General features: G+C 48.2%; 1 protein-coding gene across 7 annotated transcripts in view; it reads left to right on the plus strand.

Annotated features, from left to right (window-relative positions):
* The window catches only part of UXS1 (UDP-glucuronate decarboxylase 1), an 83,498-nt gene extending 60,987 nt beyond the window's left edge, over positions 1 to 22,511 (plus strand). For 3 of the 7 annotated variants that reach the window (XM_069493801.1, XM_069493802.1, XM_069493807.1), the window contains 6 exons: positions 2,923 to 3,042; positions 11,688 to 11,731; positions 15,182 to 15,242; positions 17,598 to 17,655; positions 19,445 to 19,548; positions 21,652 to 22,511. In XM_069493801.1, coding sequence (XP_069349902.1) covers positions 2,923 to 3,042; positions 11,688 to 11,731; positions 15,182 to 15,242; positions 17,598 to 17,655; positions 19,445 to 19,548; positions 21,652 to 21,783 — 519 coding nt within the window. In that variant the 3' untranslated portion in view covers positions 21,784 to 22,511. The remainder of the gene's footprint in view (positions 1 to 2,922; positions 3,043 to 11,687; positions 11,732 to 15,181; positions 15,243 to 17,597; positions 17,656 to 19,444; positions 19,549 to 21,651) is intronic. The other 4 variants (XM_069493805.1, XM_069493806.1, XM_069493803.1 and 1 more) reach the window with 2 other exon arrangements.
* Positions 22,512 to 25,986: the final 3,475 nt, after the last annotated feature.

Here is a 25,986-nt window from a genome sequence, read left to right on the forward strand (position 1 = left end):
TGCCCATCTCTAAGAGTATGATCTAAGTCTTAGAAACTGAAGTGGCTTCCCCAGGAAAGTGTGGCTAGTGAGTGCCAGGATGAGATGAGGCTGTCCAGGTGTCCGAGGCCAGCCGCCACACCCAGGGCTAACTCCTGTGCTGTTCGTGTGTGCTCAGGTGTGCTTTTCCCATGTGTGGCCCTAAGTATCTGTCCTCTTTGAAGTTCCTGTTGGTTTTGTGCTGGTGTAACTCAAACTTGTAGGAGTTGTCCTTGTCCTTCTTGCTTGGAGTCCTGCATGACTCATGGTTCACCACAAGGGACAAACCACAGAGCACGGAATGAAGTCCAGCCATGACTAGGAATGAGCAGGCAGTTGGCTTTCTGAATGGTGGCCTTGTGTGTACAGAGACCCTGCGTCTCACCGAGGTGGAAACTCAGATGCACCAGCGTGGTGGTGGGCAGGGCTCGGCCACTCACAGATGGGGCGTTGCCTGGGAGTCAGGAGTTCATGATGTGTTTGCTTCTTGGGCCTTTAGAGGTGGGCTCTCCCCTAAATGAGACTTCGTGGCCTGGCTCAAACTTCTTGGGTTTTCAGCCTGGCTCTTCCCTTCCTGGGAAGGCGGCTGTGGGTCAGACACTGGACTTCTCTGGTCCGAGATGCTGATAATTAGACCTTCCTCCAAGCCAGGCATATGGGCCCCACCAAGCTGCCACCATAAATAGCCGTGTCAGCACCCACCAACTGTCCCACCTGGAGGATCAAAGGGAATGGGTACCAGGTGGCTAAGGGACTATGCATGTTGAACAGCGGTTGCCTTTGTATAAAGGCAAAGGGTTTCCTGATGCTACCTAGAAAGAGCTGGATTGGCGCACACTCTCCGCATATACCGTCTGAGGGGAGAGCAGATCTTGATTGAGCCTTGGGTTTATGTTTATTTCATTTAAGGAATTTAGGCTTAGCTAATCTAGTTGGTATAAACCAGCCTTGAGGGCTTGAGTTTTTGGAAAAGTGTCCTTGCACTCATGGCGGCTGCGCCTGTGCAGAGGGTTGTCCTGGCTGCCCAGCCCTCACAGAGCCACGTGGAAAAATCCGAACAAGCCAGCCTGCTCACGTGTCAGCCAGTTAACGGCTATGGAGCCCAGCTCCTAATGAGGCCGTGTTCTGGAATGTTGTTTTGAGGAGGGGGAAGGTTAAGACATAAAAGCATTCGATTTGTTGCAAACTTTGCATAACTCATTGAGCTTTTCCCCTGCCAGGCACATGATTTGATTATTGTAAATTTGCTGAGATTTTTCCAGTCTCTTCCTAGAATAAAGCAATTTCATTCACTTCCCGATTCTTCTCTCATCTTATCAATTAAATGCAACTGGATACTTCTGAGTTATTTTCTATTGAGAACAACATCTCTGCCTCCCCCACCCCCCACCCCCACCCCGCAACCCTTTTTTAATACACTCTAGTTAGTTCAGTAGAGAAAAGGGTTGATTTATTCCTGGACTTAGAATCATAGTTCACGTTTTTGTCCTGAGAGGCTGAATAGCTCATGTGAGCACATTATAGTGTATTGCTGGGGGGAGTTGGCACAAAGCACTCTGGCTTCTGAGAGTTAACTGTGTGCTGGATCCATGCTTTTCCACCTATCTCACGTCACAGCACACACATGGCTCATCCCTTTTAACTTGCTGCACAGGTGCAGAGAGTCTGTGCTAAGCTTTGCTAGCTCAGGGTCCATGAGCTTCCCAGCCTGTGCCAGGTCGAAGGTGGTAGAGTCAGGGAAGAACTGTTTTGGCTAGTGATGATATGATGGCACCGAATACTTACTCTGCTGGGCCTGTGCCACAATCACATAACACCTGGCTCAGGTGAGTGCTGCCCCTGTCCCCGGTGCACTGTGGCCGAGAGTCAGTGGCAGGCCTGAGGAACCCATAGGGGAGCTGGAGCCCAGGTCCTCACACCTCAGGCTCCCCATCCTCAGACGCCCAGAAAATGCATGTTGGTAGCACAATGGAGCAAACATCAGAAGCACACGCTGTGAAAGCTCAGTAACTCAGAATTTGTAATAGAAACATTTAACTTTTTCATCCATGGCAAAGTAGTCTGTGAAGTTAATAATTAAACAAGATCGTTTAGAGAAGGCTTTTGCAGTTTAAGAAATATACTTTGCTGATTGCATATTTGAAAATTTAGTTTTCCAGATTACAAAAGTAGTATGTGTTTATTGTAGTAAAAATAGAAACAGTGAAAAACATGCAGAAGAAAATGAACGTGGACATGCAAATGAACAGTAGAAATGACCATTTTAAACAATGTCAGTATGTCTCTTTCCAGGCCATTGCCTGATAACCTATATTGGACACTAAGTTGTGTTTAGTTTATCACTAAAACAGATTAACTTTTCAGTAGAGCAGATTGGCAGTGTAGGCACAAGGTAGCTCTTTAAGAACGTTTATATTATATGTCTCCTTTCCCCAAGATAAAGGAGTTTTCTTGTTTTTCTTCTTAGCTATCAAATATTATTGACATTTATATCTCTATTGAGTGATAAATTTGCACAATGTATTACATGAAAAAGATTACAAAAGAATATTTTCATAATATGATCCCATTTGGCAAAATATATATTTACTGGGCAAAATGTATATGAACACATAAAGCCCTTTGCTCTGTCTTACCGTCTAGCAGGTTTTCTTCTAGAATGTTAATGCTAGTGGCCTTTTGGTGGTAAGATCTGGGACAGCTTTGATTTCCTTTGGTATAACTCTGTATAGTCTCCAAATTGCCGAATAATGAGCACGCTGTAGAATCGGAACAGAAAAGCCATTTTCATTTTGGAATGAAAGGCAGAACGTTGACAGGCTTTCTGTGCAGGGCACGGGAAATGCAGCGTCACACCTGGCCTATGAGGGGGCAGCGAGCCTGACTTCCTCTTCTCTGTTCCAGGAAGGCGTGGAGGTGCGGGTGGCCAGAATCTTCAACACCTTCGGGCCGCGCATGCACATGAACGACGGGCGGGTGGTCAGCAACTTCATCCTGCAGGCGCTGCAGGGGGAGCCGCTCACGGTAGGTGCAGGGGCGGCCCAGGGGCCGGCGTGCAACCCACATCTGGGTGAGGGACGAGTGCATCTCGATTCAGGGAGTAACATTTCTGGAGCTGACATTTAGTGTTAGGTGCATCCCCGCTGCCCTCTGTGAAGGGGAGGGAAGGCGCGTGGACAGGACCCAGGTGAGGAATGGCTGTTCCAGGTAACTCGAGTCACCTCGTTCCTCTGAGCCCACTGGCATCGAGTTCCCTGGCTGCGGGCCTTGTCCACGCTGCCTCCAGGTCCATCTGCCTGCCCCACAGGCCTGTGAAGACCTTCCCTGACATTTCTTGGCCTGCTGGCTGTAGCCACAGGTGTGCCTGTACTCGGTGTCCCTCCAGTGGCTGAGAAGCACCAACAGGGTGGGGCGGGTGAGGTGAGCAGTGTCCCCTGGAAGTCTGTGCTGACACCGACTGCTGGGTACCCTCAGACACCATCTGTGGGGTCAGGGTGGGCTGCTCGTTCCTCCTACCTCGCAGGGAGGAGCACCTGGGCCTGTGCAGCGAGGGCTTCTATCAGGTGTCTTCAGTTTTGCCACATCCTCACTGCCCTCCTCTTCTCTCTTCCTGCGTCTTTCCTCTGGGCTTTCCCGTTCCTCTTCCTGGTCGCCTGCCTCATCTTCTTGGCTCTTCTAATCCGTAGCCCCCAGAGCTATTTTCAGCTGGGTGTTTGGTGGAATCTAGAGCTGATAAGCATCTTGTCACTCTGGAAATTCTGCAGAATGGTTTGGTTATCAGTTGAGTATATTTCAGGAGCAAAAGTATAGCTATATGTGTATATAGTACATAGGAATCTGTCCACTGATCGATGCAGTTGGCCTCCTGTTCTGTGCTCTGTGACCTTTACATCTTTAACTCATTCAGTGCCCACGGCATATCTGTGGGGTGCAGGTGACATTATTCCCCTGGTTTTTCAGGTGAGAAGACTAAAGCACAATGGTTAGATAAAATGCCAAGGCTTCCCCCTCTATGGTGTGCTCCTCCGTACGTGTTAGCTGCTGCACTACCAGTGCAGAACAAACACTTGGCCTGTTACAGGACGGGGCGGCTCCCCCAGGCCAGGCTCACTGTGCAGTGAGTTTTGTTGAATACCCTGCAAGGAGAGGTGAGTCTAGACCTCAGCTCTGGGCTCCCCACGGCCCAAGCCAGCCCTCCCTGTCTCTGCCTGTCAATACGTGATGTCTCGGTGCCCCTGGATGGGGGCTCTCTGGCCACACTGGCTCTTCTCCTTCCCTCACCACACATCAGACCCACCAGCACGTCCCAGTGGCCTCGCCCTGGGCAGATGCAGACTCCAGTCCCCGTGCACACTGTCACCACCCTGTCCCGAAGTACTGCTGTAGCCTCCAAACTGCCCTCATTCTCCCTGGCCTGTGTGCTCCAGCCCAGCAGCCAGAGGGAGCCTCGCACAGAGAACCCAGACCGTCTCAAGAAGAGTGTGCTCCACGGTCCTCTTGCCACCCGCCCTCCCTCAGCCCCCACCCCCCAGGCTGAGTCCCCTCACCCCTCACTGTCGCCTGTGCTGGAGCACTTTGCTTTTCTTCTGTGCGTTCTCCAGTCATTCGTCATTTTGTTAGGGAAGCCGCCTCGACTCTTCTGCATATAGGGGCACCACGTCGGTTACCGGTAACCACATTATTGTTTTCGTCGCACTTGTCACCAGCTAAAATACTAACTTTGCAGCCCCCATATCCCTGCTCGTGCAGTGTGTAAGCTCTTCGAAACCAAGAACTTGGTTTCATCCACAGCTGTGTCCCCAGCTCCCAGGAGGGCGCCAGGCACCCAGGCGGCATGAGATCCATGTTGGTTGTGAACTAATGATTGGATTTCTAGTGGCTGCTTTCCTTTGTGGTGAGTGAAAGGGCAAATGTTACTATTATTCTGTGTTCCCCTCCTGCTGCTCTTTGGGGTTCTGAGGGGCTTGTGCCCTGGGACCCCTCGGTTCACCTGCTTGTTGGGAATTCCACATCTTAAGGGCAGTCCTGGTGCCTTTTTAGCCACCGTACTCGGAGACTCTTCCTCACACCATGAGATCGGAGCTGCTTTGTTTGCAGAGTAAACCGTTAAAAGCCTTCCAAGAAACAACTTCTTAATTTATTGCCTCCTGGGCAGCAGCCAGGGCCCCCGTGTTAGGTAGGAGAGGAGTCCCTGGCCAGCCCCAAGAATGCGTGTATTGTTGGCAGACGGTAATAGCTCATGTGTTGTCGCCACGCTGGTCAAGTTCTGTGCCAGAGACAGAAGGGGAAAGATCTCTGGTGCCGACCATGACTGCAGTTAATCCAGACCACGCCAGGCTTTATTCTAGACGCCTTCTGGTGGCCCGAGACCAGAGTCCCAAGGGAGGCCTTTCAGAATGTGTTTCGTTTCCTTTGTCACACAGAATTCTGTTTCCCAGCAGGAATGTGATGAATATCACTAACTTTTCATCCTTATTTGTCCAGTTGAGATATCATTTCTTGCTCTTGTCAGATGGGTCTATGGAGAGGTCTGGAGGAGAGGCTGGCCTGACCGCTGCAGGCTAGCCCACGTTGAGAACACTTGGTTTATTAAGGAAGGCAAATACAAAGGTGTGTCCTTCGTGTTCCTTTTCTGCTTCATTTCCAGCAAGTCACTGCTAAGACTAAGGCCTTCTGGGGCAGGTGGTTGAAAACTGCGCAGTATCTTGCCCTCCCTTTCCAAGCTGGGTTTGTGCCGTCACTCACCTCCTAGCTGCTTTTTGGAGCAGCCCTTTGGCATCTTATCCCTCAGCAAAGATCACTCTTTGGGGCATGTCTTAGCATCTTATTCGCTGCTGTATCAGACGCCTGTTAGGAGAACTTGGGGAATATACTGCTAGGTTAAGTACATCATATACATCCGAGTTGTATTTTAAATTGAATCATGTAGAAGTTCAGAAAATACTGAGTCCCAGTTTAGAAGGTTTAGCCACACAGGTGAGGATGGTTCAGGTGGACCTAGCTTACCAAGTTTGTTTCTGAAGAGGCTTGAGGCTTTGGCTCACAATTCACAGGAGGGTTTAGTTCTGCTTTGCCGTCTCACTGTGATTTAGTCCACTTTACAGATGAGAAAACAACTTCATTGAGATGACAGCTCAGAAGGAGCAGAATTGGGGTTATTGAATCCAGGTCTATGTTCTTTTAAAAGTCTTGCTGTTTTTCCAAAGGATAATTTTGGAGAAACTATACTTCTAAGACCAATTCAAAGCTGGTGTGATGTTTTACCCTTTTTACTGATACTGTGGTATCTTAAGTGATCCTAACATTGGCCTTCATTTGCGGAGAGAAGCCATTGGATCTGTTAAAGAAACCATTATTCACTGGTGCTTGTTGAAGTACCAAGTGAGGAAGACTTCATTCAGAACCATCACTCCGGGAATGGGGACCACTGCAGTGGGGTTTTACGGGGAAGAGGCTGGGCTCAGCTCTGAGTGCAGCCTGGGCAAGTGGAACTTAGCCAAGGAGCAGAGTCGGGGCAGTGGGTGGAACAGGACTAAGGGAAACACCAGGGTTGGGGGATTCTGGCCAAACCACCCAGCAAGATCCTTGCTGACGCAGGCCAGTTGGTCAGACCTCTCCTGGGGGCTGAGGAGTCTGGTCAGGTGTCAATCAGGAGGTTTCTTGCTAAAACTAGATTTTACAAGGAAGTGCACAGGTGGGCCCAGGAGAAGGTTCAGGAGCCTGACTAAAATTTGGGCAAGCAACAAATCTTTGTCCCACCGCAGGCACATGAGGCATGGGAGGGGACAGTGCCGGGCACTCCCTGCTGTCCTGCAGCCCTCTCCCTGGGGGGTAACTCCCTGGTTCTGTGCCGCTTTGACCTGCACATAGCGCTGAGCTCCCAGGCCCTGACAGCGCCTTGACCCTTTCACGGATCTCCTGGCATCCCGCCTATTCTGGGAAATGAAGCCAGAGGAACTAATCCCACACTGTCCTGTGTAAGAACAGGGGGCTGTGGGGCTCTGCAGGTGCTCACCATCAGCAGCTGCCTTACTCTCCGCCTGGCCTTTGCTGAGCATTCGCTCCGTGCCCGGTCCGTCAGTGAGATAGGCCTCTGTCCTGGCATCCTCTGCTCTCGTGGCTGTCCCTTGGGGCAAGAGAGGTAGAGGCCTCAGACATGCCATGAGAGGGTGTGCATGGGCACTACAGGTGTGCTCTAGAGCCCAGGGAGTACAGGTTTTTTTGTAGAGGAGATAACTGCATAGCATCATCTCTCTTTTACTTTACATTTTCACACACCCCTTTTATTATGTTTTCACATTTGGCACACGCAGAGTGAATATTATAAGCATGAATTATAAATCCTCATATTCAGAATACTGTTAGTGATACAGGGAGGCTGATTTGGACCAAATTATAGACGGTGGATAGGATATGCTATGGAAATCGGAATCCAGCAGGACCCCAGGGCCCGGGAGGGCAGGGCTCCGCTGCTCCCTCACTCTTTTTTTTTTTTTTTTTTTTTTTTTTTTTGCTTCTTTTTTTTTTTTTTTTATTTAATTTTACAGAATCAAAGAGTCTAACAGCATATCTTGTTAGATACAGTATATCCTCATAATGTATACATTATTTCTTGTACAATGATATGAAATAATATGGGAAATATTCATGATAAATTATTAAGTGAACAGTGCAAGTTAAAAACAATAGTTTCATATTTTTTTCCCCACCCCCCCTTTCCCGAGTCAGCACCATCAAGTGTTACCACTCCACAAACGGTGCGCAATGCACTCATTGTGTAGGCATACCCCCATCCCCTCCCCCACCCCCCACCTCAGTCTGATGTCCAATTGGTGTCGTTTCCAGATTTGTATTTAGGTGATGATCAAGGAAACCAATTTTCTGGTGAGTACATGTGATGCTTGTTTTTCCATTCTTGGGATACTTCACTTAATATAATGGGTTCCAGCTCTCTCCAGGAGAACCATAGAGATGTTGTATCTTCATCATTCCTTATAGCTGAGTAGTATTCCATGGTATACATATACCACAGTTTACTAATCCAATCATGTATTGATGGGCATTTGGGTTGTTTCCACATCTTTGCTATTGTGAATTGTGCTGCTATAAACATTTGGGTACATGTGCCTTTGTTACAGAATGACCTTTTTTCCTTTGGGTATATGCCCAGTAATGGGATTGCCGGGTCAAATGGCAGGTCTACTTGAATCTGTTTAAGATACCTCCATAATGCTTTCCACAGAGGTTGCACTAGTTTGCAGTCCCACCAGCAGTGTATTAGTGTTCCTGTCTCTCCACACCCACGCCAACATGTGTTGTTTTGGGTTTTTTTGATAAAGGCCATTCTCACTGGGGTTAAGTGATATCTCATTGTGGTTTTGATTTGCATTTCCCTGATGATTAGAGATGTTGAACACTTTTTCATATGTTTGTTAGCCATTTTTATATCTTCTTTTGAAAAATTTCTATTCATGTCCTTTGCCCACTTTTTGATAGGGTTGCTTGATTTTTTCTTGCTGATTTTCCTGAGTTCTAAATAGATTCTTGTTATCAGTCCTTTATCTGATGTGTAGTATGCAAAAATTTTTTCCCATTCTGTAGGTGGTCTGTTTATTCTCTGGACTGTTTCTTTGGCTGTGCAGAAGCTTTTTAATTTAATCATGTCCCATTCATTTATTTTTGTTGCTGCTGTGATTGCCTTGGGGGTCTTCTTCATAAATTCTTTGCCTAGGCCAATGTCTGTAAGAGTCTTTCCTACATTTTCTTCTAGAATTCTGATTGTATCACGCCTAAGGTTTAAGTCCGTTATCCACCGTGATTTGATTTTTGTGAGAGGTGAAAGCTGTCCCTCACTCTTCATCTCAGACAGCCGACACCTGGAGCTTTACCTTCAAGGCTTGTCAGCAAGGCCTGGGGGGCTGTGCAGTGGGTCCCCCAGGACCCATGAGCTCCTCTGCAGCCCAGGCAAAACAGCCTCCTCCTGTCCCGGGGACTGTTGCCACATGAGCATCAGTGGGGGCCTCAGCGGGGGTACATCTAAGGGGTTTTGGCCACCAGACCTGCAGGGAACAGAGCTCCCCGATGATTGTGGAGGCTGGTGTTGGTGGCTGCTGGGTGAGGGTTTCCCCTGTGAAGTCAGGCAGAGAATGTGCCTGCATTTATGTGCTGCAGACAGCCCGGCCGCTGGTTGGAGCACTCTCCCTCCAGGCGCTGGGAGCTATGGCGGCTGTGGGAAGTACACAGCAGACTGCAGGGTTACCTCAGGAGTTTTCTTGGACCTCCTGGGCAGCAGCTCTAAACCTCCCTTTGGGATTAGCTGATGTTCATCTGTTGGATGCGGGCCCCGTCACAAGTCCCTGTTTCCTTTTATTGACACAATTCTTCAGACTCCTCACCCTGGCTGCCCAAGCTAACTCGTCCCCATCTGAAGGCTCACCCGATGTATGCTGCCCTAAATCATGCTCCCTCCAGCCCTCGGGGTTGGCGCATTTGGGTGGAACCAAAGCTGCCTCTGCACGCTCGTCCGTGGGCTCCACTCTGTGAGGCGGCACTTGGGTGGACATCACAGCTCTTGGGTGAGCCCGCTTGTTGAAGGCCATTGCCACTGTGCATAGATGGTGACCTTTCCATGAATGTGGCCAGAATGCACCTGCAGGCCCCTACCCCACTGTCGGCAGTGCCCCTGACTGGGTGTGGTGGGATGGTGCAGAGCAGGTGGCAGAGGCGTGTCTGCAACCTCAACGTTGATATTCGGACCCCCGAGCAGCAGAGAGCACATGCCCAGACCTACCCCTTGAGGAGCCCTGTGACTCGTCTTACAGCGAGATCGGTGAACAGCCCAGTGCCAGCCTGAGAACCATATCTGCGGAAGAAACTACAGGCAGCTCTGAAATTAGAGGACGCAACGTGAGGGCAAAAAGAATCCTGAACTTGGAGTTAAGATAGGTTTCACTCTACTGGGTGCAGGTCCCTCTGGTGCTCTGAGCTTCCATGACCTCACCTCTAAAATAAGGTCATGAAAAACAAACAAGACCTATGAGTCCAGCACTGGGGTGTAGGGGGTCTCCAGGATGAGGGAGCTCCAGGGCAGAGACCTGCTGTCCTACGGAGTCAGGCCCATGGCCTCCTTCCTGCCCCCCTGCCCCCCAGATGTGTCAGATGTGTGCGCGAAGCCAGAGAGCCAGTTCCAGCAGAGCTGCCAGGGCATGGTGGTCTCCTGCTAAGGGGCCCACCCCGGTCTGTCCTCAGTTGTCCTTTACTGGGATTTGTTGCTGGGGTTTCTGTCTTACAGAAATCCCCACACATCAGTGTTCTCCGGCTTTTCTCAATGGGAGGCCTTCCCCTAAGAACAGAACCAAATAGAACAGATACACCTGGGAAATTGGCATATACCAAAAACTGCATTTAAACCTGCTTTTTAGAAAAAGGCATCCAGGAGGTGTGAGGTGTGCTTTTCTTCCCCACCTGCGCCTTCCCCTTTTCCTCCTCAAATCTGATGAGGTGTGCCCCTGGGAAGCCGTGCTGAGGGACAATGGGGCTGGTGGGCCTGGTGCTGTCCCCAAGAGATACTGACCTCAAACTCCTCTTCATCTCGGGGTAGCTGGAGGGAGGCTTATCCAGAAGGCAGTTCCTCCTTCCAGCTGCCTACTTTCCCCAGAAGCAGGCAACCCCCAACTCCGGTGGCCATGTTGTCCCCTGTGACCAGGGCTTAGCCTTCTGCTTTAGTCCCGCCATCCTTAGTAGGTGGCATAATCTATAGCATTCACCAGATTACCATTCGGCCGATGTTTGTGCAGCGCTGGTGTCGTGCTGGGCATGGTGCCCGGCTCTGGGAGGGCCAAGGCAAGTTGGACATGAGTGCTGTCCAGGGAGCTCATGGTCAGGGGCAGTTGGCATGAGGAGTGGACACAGGGCAGGGCAGTTCATTCTGTCCGTGAGGGATGAGTCAGAGGACGCTTCCCAAGAAGGTGGTGTCAGAGCTGGTCCCTAAAAGAGGAGTGACTCTCTGCCAGGAGGAAAGTAGATAGAGGATTATAGCCGGCAGAGGAAAGAATGCAAGCCAAGGCTCGGGGTGTGGGAACAACAGTTCATTGGATGCAAAGGGGGCATGTGGCCCTCCCTCCCTCACGCCACCTCTGTGTCACTTGCAGAGTCTCCTGGGGGGCTGTGAACCTTGGTCTTAGCCACACGTTAGAATTACCTGGAGCTCGCTATAAAGTACCAGGAGACACGTGCTACATCCTAGAGAGTCTGTGGATGAGTGTGGACTGAGCGCCCAGCTGTTCTGGTGGGAGGGGTGAGAACTCTGGTTAAATGTACACATTACTCTGTGTCTGGGTCTGTCTCCCACCTGCACTCAGATCAGACCCCAGATCCTGACATAATGCCTGACAGGTCGTAAGGCTCCAACAGAAGCTGATGCCTTCAGATACTGTCTTTTGAGGAAAAACTTCACACACACACACATTAAGTATTTCTGCCACCTTCTACCTGTTGGGGCATAATTTTGAAGTAGGGGTGTGAAATGCGGCTCTAGATGCTTTGAGTCACTGTCACTGCCCCTCCAGGGATGAATATTCAGGTCAATCTGTGTCCCCTGGAATTGCATGGAAAACTGCCCAGTGCCGGGGTGGTTTTCTCGGGAGGCCTGACTGTCGGTTTCTTTGCAGGTATATGGATCCGGGTCTCAGACGAGGGCGTTCCAGTATGTCAGGTAAGACTGTCCTGCCCGGCCACAGGAGCTCAGCCTTAGCCACGCTTTGGGGCGGGGGAGTGCGACCTAGCAGGCACTTGAGTGTCTACTGCATCTGTTAGTCATTTCTACAACTCTAACAGTGTATGTTGATTAAAAGTGAGTTTTAGTTTTGCCATGGGAAAACTCTTGCTGTTCTCTGTTAAAAGTTAGTTTACATCCCTCTCTGGGACTGGTGACTCCTGAGCTGGTCTTTGACTGCCACCTAGCGTTTTGCGAGTGAAGTTGCCCAACTCTGAGGGTGACTTGTGTGATTCCATTTGAGGCCGGGTGAAGAGATGGCTTTATGCGTCCAGCAAATATGCAAAGACTCATCTTAAACGTGGCTTTGTGGGGTGGTCGAGATAGTTCTTATGAAGGGTATGAGATAAGATAGTGTCCTAATGTTAAATTTCGTGCTGAAACCAAATGCAGGTAAAAATATATTCTTTAGAATTGTGAGTTGTTTCACTTGGTGATTTTTACTGTTTTCTTGGTAATCCTTATAATCTAGTGTTTGACTGGTCAATTCAGTTGGATTCTGAGAGAAGAGTTAGGATATAGGAAGTTACATACGCCAATGTGCCTTCCACCATTACGTGGCTGCTGTCAGTTCTGTAAAAGTGTCTGGTGTCCTGAATCATTGTGAGACCCAGTTCTGTAGTTTGGACCCACACGTTTCCACTCTTCCATGCAGATGCCCAGCACTCCTGCCAATTGGGAAATGCTGTTCTGGTGTCTTGGGGCCATCCCAGGGCACTGTAGGGGTGAGGTGAGGTGGTGGCTAAGGGGGTGCAGTCTGGGCAGCCCCCAGCCCCACCTGAGCCAGAGCACCTACAGAGTCTGATTAGGGGAGGGTCCCATAGAAGTCTTTTTGAGAAATGGAAATGCTAGTAAAATTTTAAAAAATTAAAAACAACTACTACAGATGTTTGCTGAAAGTGTGAATTCTGCCATTTACTCCAGATGGATGCTGTGGGTAAACTCCCATACTGGTCAGGCAAGGCAGAAAGCCCAGCAGCGTAATGCAACTGGCCCACGTTGCTGCCCCAATAGGCTAACTCACTCTAAGAAGCGATTTAGCAGGGAAATGGCAGTCACCCTCCGTCGGCACTGCCATCGTTTCAAAGCACTTGACGTAGGCACCACGTGCTTGGAGAAGCTTTCATGGCACATTTCTGTGTGGGGACCGAGTAGTCGGACTTGGGTGTGTTGAGTGTCATCTTTTCATACGAATACGTTTCCATCCCACCCTCCCTCACCTGCCCCCAGGCGTGTGCTTCCCCGAGGGAACCTGCCGTCCTCAGTGGCATGAGCTTGCCTGAAACTACCTCACCAGGGTCCTCCAAGCTTCTCCAGTCACCACACCATGTGGAATATTCACGAGACTTTGTGCAGTAAGAGGGAAACCAGTTAGAACCCGTTCTTCTTACTGTTCTCATTCATTCAAAGGCATCACATATAGAATTCATTTAAAATAGCCTCAGATATTTTTGTTTTTGCTAGAGATTAAAATGTTCTGAGCATTCGGTAATGCCCATGCCATATGCTATCCCAGCAAAGGACAAAAAGTCAAAATGTGCCCATGGTGCCAGGCTTTCCCTGATAGTCACAGCTCACACCTGGCTGCCGTCACGTGTACCATCCTCTCCCGTGCCAACTGCCCACTTAGAAGGAAGACTCCAGTAGTTTCCGTAGACACGTAGCTGTTAACCCTTTGGGAAACCCTCTCTTTGTAACGCTGCAGCTATGTTTTTTTAACAAACTATTTTTTAGGCACCGAGAATCGTACTAATGCACAGTGTCTGAATCTGTAGTTTCTATACTAAATTAACTGATCTTAAAATCCACGATTGCCTCGAGACAGCACTGCAGGGATTCCGAGGTCTAGGAGGTCATCCACATTGACATTTTGGCATGACTGTGTTTGATATTTTCATGGTTGGGTTGTGTCCTCATTCACATAACAAAGGCATGCTATATATTTTTAAAAAGTCACTTTGTCAAAATGACACTTTTCAAGAGCTTCAGGTTAAATGAGTGTGATCTGTGCAATTTTGACCTTAAAAGTTGCCAGTTTATTATGTAAAAAATACGTGGCCCTCCCCCTTCCCTCGCCCAATGAGGGTGACTGCCTATCAGTCAGCTGTCTTCCAACTCACTGTGGACCCCACCCCCTAGTTTCAATATTAAAACCTATTGTGGATGTTATAGAATGGCAGCTTTTAATGTCTTTTTATAAATACTCACAGATGTATGTTGTGAGAGAACACATTCTGATATAACGATTACTGCCATAGTGATGAAGTGACTTTTTGCCAGTTTCTATAAAAGAGAAATCATCCGAGGTCAGCAGCGATTTGCATTTGTGCTTGATCTGTGAGAATAGAACACTTTAAACAGGTTCCTATAAAATACCCATTTGTTGTAAATGAAAAAGCAGAAGTAACTTGTTTACTAAATACCCCAACCCAAATTTCTTTTTCTCAATTACAAGGAAAGCAAAAGCTATCTGGGGTTTTCTTTCGTAAGTCTATCGTCACCCACAGCGACCTGCTCCTCACTGGTAATGACAGAGGAGGAGGAGGAGGAGGAGGAACAGAGCTTGAAAAGTGTTCTAAGAAATACAGCTGATGGAAATGGGCTTAGAGAAAGTGCTTATGTTTAGCAGTGAGGTGTCATTTTTACGAAGTAACTTTTTCTTAACAGAGTCACACTTTAAAGCTTCTGAAAATAAGAACCAAACCTTGGTAAGCGAAAAATCTGCTTACTTATCTTCACCTTCATGGCCCAGTCACGATCCATTTGAAACATCCAAGTATCCCTGACCGTTTCATGCGAAGTGTCTTGTGGGGTGGCGACTTGAGGTTGGGGGAGTCGGGAGTGACGTTCTAGTTGCTTTCAACCCTCAGTATCGTCTGGTTTTATCTGTGATTTGCCAGTATGCGGATCACATACTGGAGTCCGTTCATTTCCGTGGATCTTGTTTTAAAATACAACCATGTGCTTTCGTATGGGCCAACTAGCTGGGTTCACATTAAACATGGACTTTCATCAGAAACTTCTGTAAATGCCATCTTTTGGGGGAGGGCATTTAGTTTTTGTATGTTTAGTTTTTGTCAAAGGACTTCAAAAATGCACCGAAGTGGCAAACTCAACCCCATTGCTCAGCTTCCATCCTGTTTAACTGTCTACACCCCACCCACCAAAAGCAAATCCCAGACATCATACTTATCATTTCATCCATAAGTACTTCAGTGTTATAAACACCATGTCAGTTTGTAGGATTTTATTTGGACATTCAGTTTTCCATTTGGGTTTTTGTTTTCTTTTGGGAGGTGGTGAATTTTCTCCTGGGTGGGCTTGTATGTGGTGCTCAGCGCCAGCGTGTTTCAGCAGGTGGAGCCTGATACACCCCCACTTCTTTTCCAGCGATCTGGTGAATGGCCTCGTGGCTCTCATGAACAGCAACGTCAGTAGCCCGGTCAACCTGGTGAGTACTCTCTCTCTACCCTCCCAGGACAGCTCAGATTTTTTTCTTATTGTGAAACCACAGACAGCACCAGGCTTTGCTTGGTTTGCCATTGGCATGCGTGTTTGTTGCTTGCTAAATACTAGAGGAAAAAAACACAAAACAAAGTAAGAGTATGCAGAAGTGAGACATCTGCAAGGCACAGATGAGCAATGTAATAAACTCTAGACGAACTCTCACTGCCTTCTAAAGGGCCCAGGTCTGCAAGCATGGGAAGCCTGTTGGTGGTAGTAGAACACTTGTGTGCAGCCCTTTCTCCATTTAATGGGTGGGTCCTTGTTATAAGACTGGACTGAGTTTTTAGAAGATAGATGTTGTCCAAAGAGGCGTTTTGCAGGTATTGATCCCATCTGTAGTTCAGCCTGACAGACCAGCTCCTTGGCTTCTCGCCTCCCTTCATGCCACAGCCCTAGAATCTCCCCGTTGCAGGGATTGAGAAGTAGCTCTGTCCAGTCTCTCTTCCAGCCCTGAGCACTTTGTGCTGGTGAACTTGCTTCTGCTCGGAGCAGTTCACTGTCTCTGGCCTGTTGTGGCCAGTGGAAAGTTCTTCCTTATATTAGGACCAAAATCTCCCTCTCTGCACACCCACCCACTGACCTCACTTCTCCACCTGGGGCCATTCAGAGCTAGCCGGGTGCCTCTGCAATGTGACAGCTCTCCAGGGATTTGCAGGGTACGGTCCTGTGCCCCTACTCTTTTCACCAGCTGCATCAGCCAGGGTCATGCTGGGTCGTCTTACTCTTTTTGTCACTGTCTTCTGGGTGGCTTTGTTCCCTCTCGTGTAAAAGGTGTCCAGTATGGGCTGTCCAGCATTCAAGGCGTTTGCTTCTGTCGATGGCCGCAGACACAAGATCTCTGTGTTCACTAGGGACCCCCATTGTCCCACCTCGAGGAAGCCCTTGGGTCATCATTTCAGGTGCTTCTCCAAACCACATCTCTTGCCTCCGCAACGTTTCAAGGTTCGCAGGGGTGGCATTCAACCTATTTCTTGCAAACCGTGTCACTCAAAAACCTGTGCCTGTGCTTGCCCTTGTAACCACCCATCTCAAGCACAATGGATACCGTTCGTTTTTCCCTGAGTTGAGAGGAGGGAGTTCTTATCACATAGGAAAGAGTAGGCCCCAGAGTGTTCACTCCCTCCTGGGACTGTTGCTGATTCTTGGGTACAGGGTGGCACTTTTGAAAAAACATTCACTTAAAACAGACCAGAACACGCCTTATAAGCCTCAGTTCACCTGGGGCGTTTGCCCGCTGGCACTTTGGAGGCCCGGCCGCCCCTGCCCTGCGTTTCTGCCACAGGCCCTTTGGGAGGTGCGTTGTCAGTGACTGCCCTGAGCAACCCCAGTATTCTCTGTAGGAGCTACCATGTTCCTTCTTTCCTCTCTTTGGAGGCCTTCGCACAGGGACATTGGGGAACTCCCGTCTCTTTTAGAAACCTTTGCTCCCTGAAATCAGAACCGAGTGTCCGCCAGGAGCCTCATAAAGACAGAGCCACTTTCTCCCGATTCCTATCACCCCCCTTTGCTAGTCAGTCCTCGCCATGCTCATGGTCAGGCCCAGGGTCCCTCCTGCTCTTCTGCCATCTAGACTCAGACTAACTAAGGAAATGGGGATGCAGGGTCCTTCGGACATGTAGTTGCCAGACTTCATGGTAGTTCTTATGGTTGTGGGTGGTGGGGGCAGAATAGGAATGACAGGATTGGGAGGTAAACGGGCAGTGGCTGCTCAAATGTGTTATAGAAGGAAAAAAAGGAGAAAGTGGTTTTCCTCAAAGCTCCCCCACGCCCGCCCCCAACCCCGAGCACGCAGAAGTACACTCACATCATACAACACAACCAGTCTGTCCCTGGGGCTTGCCTGTGAGGGCACTCGTTTGTGTTACAGATTTCACGTGCAAGATTGCAAGTCCTTTATCACTGAAGTTATTAACACAGCACACCCAGAGGGAAATAGAGCTAATTTTGTAACCCACACTTTTTATGCAAAGTGACACTGAAGTTATGTTCGATGTGGAAATTGTCCTGGAAAGGCAGCCAGTGAATATGTGTCCTATACTCCTGACCTGTCCAAAGGCCAGTCTTACACGCGGACAGTCTAGAGGACAAAGGTGAAGATAGGTGCAGTTTAGCCTTTTGCCAGGTTGAGTAATCGTCTTCTTGGTAAGTGAAGCGCCCCCGGGAAAACAGGGAGCTCCGGTGAAGCTACACAGGAGGTCCGAGTCGGCCAGCGAACATCTCTGCAGACGGGCATGTGGTTTGGGTGGTGGGCTGCCGCTGCTGTAATTACACTTGTAACCAGAAACCATCTCTTCCTTAGGGAAACCCAGAAGAACACACAATCCTAGAATTTGCTCAGTTAATTAAAAACCTTGTTGGTAAGTAGGATAAATCACTTCCTGAGTGAAATCGGCTGTGCTTACCCTATCTGTTGATAACACCTTGACTAGAAAATGGGTAACTAAGACAAGCTAATTGAATTGGATCAAAGCAGAACTTTTTATCGGGAATACTTAATTGTTTTCTAATTCTTTAATTAAGTAATAAAAAGATAAAGGAGGGCAGGATTGGTTTTGTTCACTATTTTGATTGCAGGTCTTCGTGGAGTGGGAGGGAGATTTGTTTCCAGTGTTTGAAGCACAATTGTGTTAGATCATCTTGCACGGGTGACAATTGTTGGATTTCCAAACACTGGTCATGTTGAGCACAGAATTTGAGAGAGTAGCAGAGAGCAACACCAGTTATGTTTCGGGCGAGTTTGAACTTCTGTTTTCAGTTCTGGCAGCCTGGCTGTGACGCTGGGGCAGCGTGACGTTGGGAGCACCTATCAGGTGCACTCCTACGCCATAAGAAGTGCAGGTATTCTGGACTGGCCCTCGGCTGCAGACGTAGAGTGGGTGAGCCCTTGGTCTCATCCTCAGGCTTCCTGGAGCTTTGGGAAGTCTGCCTCTTGGACCGTGTGTGTCTTTTCTCGAGTTGGTCCAGAAATTGGAGTTAAAGACACAACCAGACCGGACTGGTTGGCTAGACCAGGGATGAGCACACGTGGTGTGGTGTTCTGAAGTGACCGTCCAGACCTGCCTGGCTGGGTTATTTCCTCCAAGTTGACCTTCCTGGCATCAGGCCATCACTCACCAGCATTGTCCCAGTCAACTCTGACCACTGGCATCCTGTCCCATGTGACGGGAGGCGGTGGTCTTCCTCAGACAAAACCTGCTCCGTGCGTGGTGCCTGCAGCCCCCTTTCAGATCTGCTTGCCCAGCTTTTCCATTCTGAACCTGTCTGCCCCTCGTACGTGAGGAGGAGACGTGCTCAGATCACAGCTGTGAGCCGTCTGCTCCCGGCCCCACCCCAGGCCTCCCGGTCAGAATCTGCATGTTGTCAAGTCCTTCAGGTGATCTGTGCACACGTTGGCGTGTTGGGAAAATCTGATCTGAAACCTGAGAGGGACACAGTATTTCCCCGTGTGTCTGTGTGTGACTGTGTGACTCACCACCCTTAACCTTGGTGGCTTAAGACAGCAGCTGTTTCACTTGCCCCAGATTCTGCAGTCAGGGCTGACCTCCACTGCGGTTTCCTCTGCAGGGTTGGCCGACAGTCACTGGTGTGGCTTTATTCTGCAGGCCAGCGGGGTCTGGACCCGGCTAGGATGCTGGACAAGCCAGCTTTTCTGTCCTCCATGGGTCCCTCCGGCAGGGTGGCTGAACATCTCATGCCTTGGCTTGGGGCTCGCTACGCCCTGAGCACCCAAGTGTGTCCGTTGGCATCACCCTCAGAGATGACTCACACCACGTTTGTGGTTCTCATTGACATCAGGTCGTGCACGGTGGGCACGTCTGTGTGTGTTACCTGCTGTGGGGATGTGGGTGGTCTGCCTTGGGGCAGGCCCTCTTGTACTGGGAGGTCACTCAGGCCTGTGGAATCAGAGTAAGCAGCACCCAACTAACTCTCATGGGGCCAGAATTAAGCCTGGGGCACCCGCACGTGGTCAGCTGTCTGTGCAGGACAGTCCCTTAGGGGGCCCAGTGGCTTCGAGAGAGCTGCATTTACACAGATGCACCTTATTCATTCCACAGATGGGATTTCACTTTGATGTAGGTGGTAAAATGACACATCCTTCGTGCTTCGTGATTCTCTGTTACCCCTTTTTTTCTTTAAACATCTCAGGTAGCGGAAGTGAAATTCAGTTTCTCTCCGAAGCCCAGGATGACCCTCAGAAAAGAAAGCCGGACATCAAGAAAGCAAAGCTGATGCTCGGGTGGGAGCCCGTGGTAAGTGCGGGCAGTTAGCGCTGCCTGGAGACAGGTCCCCACCTCCCAGGTCCCCCGTCCTGTGGGCTCTGGCCCTTGTGAGCAGCCCCAGTGGAGCGAGGTGGGGTTGGCGTCTGGGCAGACATCAGGTTTTCTCCAGGCCATAAACAGCTTCTCCCATATCATATGTCTCATTCTCTCGTCGGGGCAATGGCTGGGGCCTGCTGTTGTCTCTGCTTTCGTAAAATTACAGAGGCGTGCTGCCTCCGTGAAGGTAGTGTCCAGGGCTATGGCGGTGCGTGCTCAGGGCCCTCACATAGCCCTGGCCACCTCTCCGCATGGCCGTGCAGAGCTGGGCGAGGGGCGATCTGGTCCCATCAGCCCCTCACAGGTGGAGGCCCAGGTTGGAAGTGTACAACACTGAAGGTTGCAAAGGGAGGGGAGCCCACGTGCCTTCCACAGACCCTTGCTGTGGCCTGGGAGATGCCGCAGGAGGCACCTGTCTCCCTCCCCCTCGCATCTGAGCCCCAAGTAGCTGAACCCTAAGCCCCCAGCCTGCCCCTGCTCCTACCACCTGCCGTTCCCACCACAGTGGCCCGGGTGCTCCTCCCTCACCCGAGAGTGCCCGTCCCCCAGGGCTGTGTGTGGCCACTGCACTCTCATCCATTAGATCCCTTGTCCTTCAGATACCATCTCCTTAGAGAGGCAGCCCCGGCTGGCTGCATCTACAGGAGCAAGCCTGCCTCGTCTACCATCTGCTACGTCTGGCTGTTCCCTCTTTGCCCACTCCCGTGTGCCCCACTGGAATGTGGGCTCCCCTCAGGCCAGGGTATGAGGCCCTGTGCCCAGCAGGAGCCCTGCAGCTATCACAGCCTCACACACACTAGACAAATGTAGGAGCATCCAAGGCATGGCCAGCGGGTTATGGCGCAGTCAGAGGTGGGGACACATCTAAAAGCTTAGTGTACCTTTTAAAGATGTGCGTAGTATCGAGAGCTGAGTAAGTAGAATTCTAGAATGTTGAACCTTAAGGGGCCATGACAGTTCCAGCCTGGTTCTTGTTTCATCCTGTGATGCACAAGTCTAAGTGACCTGTGGAAGGCCACAGAAATCTGTGGAATGAAATGAAAATATGATTAGATTAGGCTCAGGCTTAACAAGATCTAATCTCAGCTGTGCAAACCAAGTTATAGCAAGCATAGGTCCAGTTGCTTTGTTTTTTGAAGCTCTATTTGCCATTGGTCCATTTGTAAGTAGAACCGTTTTTAAAGAGTTAAATGTACATTTACTGCATAGTAACAATTGCTTTTACATTATGTGGGGTATGTATGTTACTATCTTCTTTGTCTGGATTTTAGATGTACAATATTCTAACATTCCTAGAACGTGAGCCATCTCTCACCTTTCTCTTCCTACTAGCAGTTTTAATTTGTAAGACATTTTTGCGAGGGGTCTGATCCAAAGAAACTTTCAGGCATACTCATCTTAATTTTCCTGAGTGCATGTGTTTAACAGCTTGTTGAGGTATAATTGGCATACGGCAAACTGCCTGTATTTAAAATGTACAATTTGATAAGTTTTGACGTGTTAATATTTTGACACTTGAGAGACCATTGCCGTAATTGAGACAGACAAACAGACAAGCCTTTTTCCCCCGGGAGTGTCCCATGCTCCCTGGCAGGTGGGCCATCTGCTGGGGAACACAAAGGGTTACTGTCACGTGGGAGAATCAGGAGTGTGGCTCAGATGCAGATCATTTTCTCAAAGCATCTTCCCTCCACGCCGTGGTAGATTTCTTCTGCAAGAAGGGGGCACATGTGCATTATCTTAAAAGCCATATTTGAGATTGATTCAAACTGAAGTAGATACACCAGCAAGAGGTAGTTTGGGGTCTTCTGTGGTTGGAGCTCACTTTATGTCAGTTAGAGCGTCACTTGTTACATTGCATAATATGGTTCGAAAGCAGCCCTGAAGGACCACTGTCTTCTTTGGGTGGGCTGCGATGACCAGCCTATCAGCCTATGGCCTGGGAATGCGCCTCTGATAGGGGCCCCACAAGTCGGCACGGCCTCCCTGCAAAGCCCTTCCGTGGATGTGACCTCCTCTCCCTTTCTCTTTAAACAGGTCCCGCTGGAGGAAGGTTTAAACAAAGCAATTCACTACTTCCGTAAAGAACTGGAGTACCAGGCAAATAATCAGTACATCCCCAAACCAAAGCCCGCCAGGATAAAGAAAGGACGGACTCGCCACAACTGAGCCCCTCACTTCTTAGGACTCAAGACTCCACGTTTTACACTCGATGGGATGTATTTTTGGTTTGTTTGGTTTTTTTTTTTTTTTTTAAAAGAAAGACTTAAACAGGTGTCATGAAGAACAAACTGGAATTTCATTCTGAAGCTTGCTTTAATGAAATGGATGTGCCTAAAAGCTCCCTTCAGAAAAACTGCAGATTTTGCCTTGCACTTTTTGAATCTTTTTATGTATAATAGCGTAGATGCATCTCTGCGTATTTTCAAGTTTTTTATCTTGCTGTGAGAACGTATGTCGTGACTGTCATTGACAGTTTTATTTACTGGTTTCTTTTGAAGCTGAAAAGGAACATTAAATGGGACGAAAAATGCCGATTTTATTTATAAAAGTGGGTACTTATAAATGAGACGTTATACTATGCATAAAGAAAACAAACAAAAAAAACCCTAGCAGTATTTGTCAGGTGGGTGGCACACCGGCATTTATTTTCGGGCAGATAAAAGAATTCTATTTGAGAGCTTTATGTTTCTCTTTTAATTCAGAATTTTTCCAAGGTCTAGTTTTTAGTTGCAAACTTGACTTTGAAATATTTCTGTTGGTTATCACAAACAAGGATATTTGAAATCACTACTGTATTGTGCTGCATATTCGGGGGTGGGGTTGGGACAAAGTTAACCTATTCTAGGTTAACCGTGGTTAAGTATGCTATTTTAATAAAATATGGAAACTCATCAGTCACAGACTTTCAGTTTTAAAGGTTGGCTTTCTGCTTTGTGCAGGATGTTGTTGAATCACTAAGAAAAATATTGCAGAATTTAGTTTAAAAGAAAACTCTGAAAACATCCAGGTTCATGCAATATGTAATTTGATGTGTGGATATTAGAAATCTTTGTATGCTACATGGGCCGAATCTCTGCATGTAATATTACCTGCTGTGTGAAGTTTTCAGATCTTAGCCAGGGATAGAATCATTTTTGTGTCCTTCCCTGGCAACACAGAACACATGGAGGAAAAGGAGTGCCATTTGTCTTCTGTAGAAAGATTTGTGAACTAGCCTCATTGCATGAGAACTTGAGAGTTTTTGTTTTCATTAAGAACTTTTTCAAGGATTAGTGTTAGCATTTTATTTTTCCTCTTATAATAAATGGGAAAACAACACAGTAAGTTAAAGCAGCACATTTTCCAAGTAGACAGGCTCTGCATGACAGCAAACCTGAACAGGCACCAAGAGGATGGAGCTTTCTACATATCAGAAGCATGTGCAAACGGGAGGTCTTGTGTTCCCTAACCAGTGTGAGCTGAACTTGCCTGCCTTTGAAAATCACCTTGGGAGTTTTTGTAATTGGACGTGTTCAAATCAAAATCTCTGGGGCAGGGCCAAGGATGCTGTGGGTTTTTTTCTTTGTCATGCTAATTCCCCAGAAGATTCTGGAACTGAGGCCAGGGCTAGACTGGATATGGTGTGAGAGAGAAAGAGAGGAATAAAGGTTTTGAGTTCTTATTTTTGATTTTCATTATTTTGGCCTGAGCTAAGTGATACACGATTTACTGAGATGGGATAGACCGAGCTGGGAAGCCTACTTGGGAACTACTACTGGCGATCCCAGACTTTGAAGGAGTATAGACAAGGGGTAGCTGGGAATTTTGTGGCGCTAAGCTGTGCAGTGTTATCTGGGGTACCTGAAGGCCCAGGGTCCAGAATTCTCTTACCTTGTTACTTGCTAACATCTAGAATTCTTCCCTGGGATTCATTCTTTTGATTTTCTTCCCTATGACTTTCGTAAAATATTTTCAGGGGAGAAGGTGAAGATGAGTTATATCTAATTCACCCTAAAGAAAGGGGTAATGCATCAAAAAAGTTTGTGAGCTTTGATTTAGGCACATTAATGTCCTGGGAAAAGAGGAAAATGGAGATAGGGCACTGGAAACAGACAAATGGTCAACAGAACATGGTGACTATGGTCTGAATTTTTGTGCCCCCACCCCCCCACCAACCCAGATTCATATGTTGAAACCGAATCCCCAATGCAGATAGTAAGAGGTGGGGCATTTAGGTGGTGATTAGGTGGACAGGATTAGTGCCTTATAAAAAGTGGCCCAGCGGAGCTTTTTTGCCCCTTCTGCCCCAAGAGGACACCATCTATGAGGCATGGGCCCTCACCAAACACCAAATCTGCCAATAGGTTGATCTTAGACTCCTCAGCCTCCAAAACTGAGCAATAAACTTCTGTTTATAAATTACCCAGTCTAAGGCATTTTGTTAGAGCTGCCCAAATTGACTAAGAGAGTGGTGCCCCTGCATCTCACTGTTGCTTGCAAGAGTAAGACTGGGACAGCTACTATTGTTACTTCAGTGTTCGTCACAGTGGGCTCAAGCAAGGTGCAGATTACAGAGTCTGAACATCCTGGATTTCATCTACACCCTCTTGAACACTGAGCCCAGCCCGCTGGTCCCAGATAGACTCTCGTGGCGTCGAGGCTGCTGCTCGAGCCCTGACGGTGTGTCTGATCACACCTCCTGCTCTGGATGGGCTGCAATTCTGGTTTATGGTTCTTAGTCACGTGTGAGCTTGACTTCATTCTCGGCCTAGAGGTTGTAGTGAATGAAGTGCTGGCCTGGCCATAACTGGGAGTTATAGTTTGAGATCTTACGATTAGAGGAATCTGGAAAATCCTTTACAATTTCCTACGTCAGAGGAGTTGTGAGTTTTAATGTTTCAGTTTGTCTGTTAAAGTGGTTTGTGTACTTTACCTAGGCTTTCTCAGTGGTTGGTTGTTACCTTTGATAGGGAGTGGAAGAATTGCATTACCCTGAGAACTGATACCGTAATATCCAGGAGTGTGATGCACGTTGCTTCAAAGGCAGCAATAGGGCTTTGTTCTAATCACCAAGGTTAAACCACATGTTTTCTCTGTGTTAAAAATCCCTGTTTGTACCTTAGCCACTTTGGGGAACAAGGGGAATATTTTTATCTACACCTGTGGTGTGGGAAGGAAAAAAAGTAGGGATGTTACTATCAAGAACCTCAATGCTTTTTAAAAGTCTTAATGTTTTGGTATTTTCTGAATTTTGAGTTTCCATATTTTATATGCATTTTATTTGAAGTAAAACTTACATGATGTGATGTAGAGACCTAGGATGCAGGAGTCAAAATAGCTGGCTCTACCATTTATTAACCAGCGGAGGTCAGTTTTTAAGGAAACTAAGATAAAGAAAAATGTAAGGAGGAGACTTCCATTTTCAAGAAGATGGGGTACTAGTCTTCCTACTAAGTACAATAAAAATTCTGGACTTTGTATGTAAGACAAACATAAGATTTTGAAAGTGGATAGAAAAAGGTACACAGGCCAGGTGCATTGGCTCAGGCCTGTAATCCTAGCACTCTGGGAGGCCAAGGCGGGTGGATTATTTGAGCTCAGGAGTTCGAGACCAGCCTGAGCAATAGTGAGACCCCATCTCTACTAAAAATAGAAAGAAAATTAGCTGGACAACTAAAAAATATATAGAAAAAATTAGCCAGGCATGGTGGCACATGCCTGTAGTCCCAGCTACTCAGGAGGCTGAGGCAGGAGGATCGCTTGAGCCCAGGAGTTTGAGGTTGCTATGAGCTGAGCTGACACCACGGCACTCTAGCCCGTGCAACAGAGTCAGACTCTGCCTCAGAAAAAAAAAAAAACACAAGTGAGGGACCTCAGGACCTGAGGAAGAGTAAGTACAGGGGTGTTTTGGGCTGAGCCATGTTGCCACAAATTTCTATGTAGAAGTCTTAACCCTTCAGAAACTCAGAGTGTATTTAGAGATAAGGTCTTTAAAGGTGGTTAAGGTAAAATGAGGTTTAAAGAAAATTAGGGTGGATTCTAACCCAGTTTGATGTCCAAGTAAGAAGAAGAAATTTAGACACCAGAGATGTGCATGCGCAGAGGAAAGACCATGTGAGGACACAGCAAGAGGCTGACCATCTCCAAGCTGAGGAGAGGGGCCTCAAGAGAAACCAGCCTGCCGACACCAATTGATCTTGGACTTCTAACCTCCAGCATTGTGAAAAATGAATTTCTGTTGTTTAAGCCACCAGTCTCTGGAATTTTGTTATGGCAGCCCTGGCAAACTAATACAAGCAGTGAGTTCCCTGGGTTTTCTTTTTACCTTATATAGCCCACACTTGGAGCTGGAGAAGCCATTAACCCAGGAATGCCAAGAGTCACAGTCCG

Source organism: Eulemur rufifrons, chromosome 19 (assembly GCF_041146395.1).
Source record: "Eulemur rufifrons isolate Redbay chromosome 19, OSU_ERuf_1, whole genome shotgun sequence".
NCBI classification, from domain to species: Eukaryota; Metazoa; Chordata; class Mammalia; order Primates; family Lemuridae; genus Eulemur; species Eulemur rufifrons.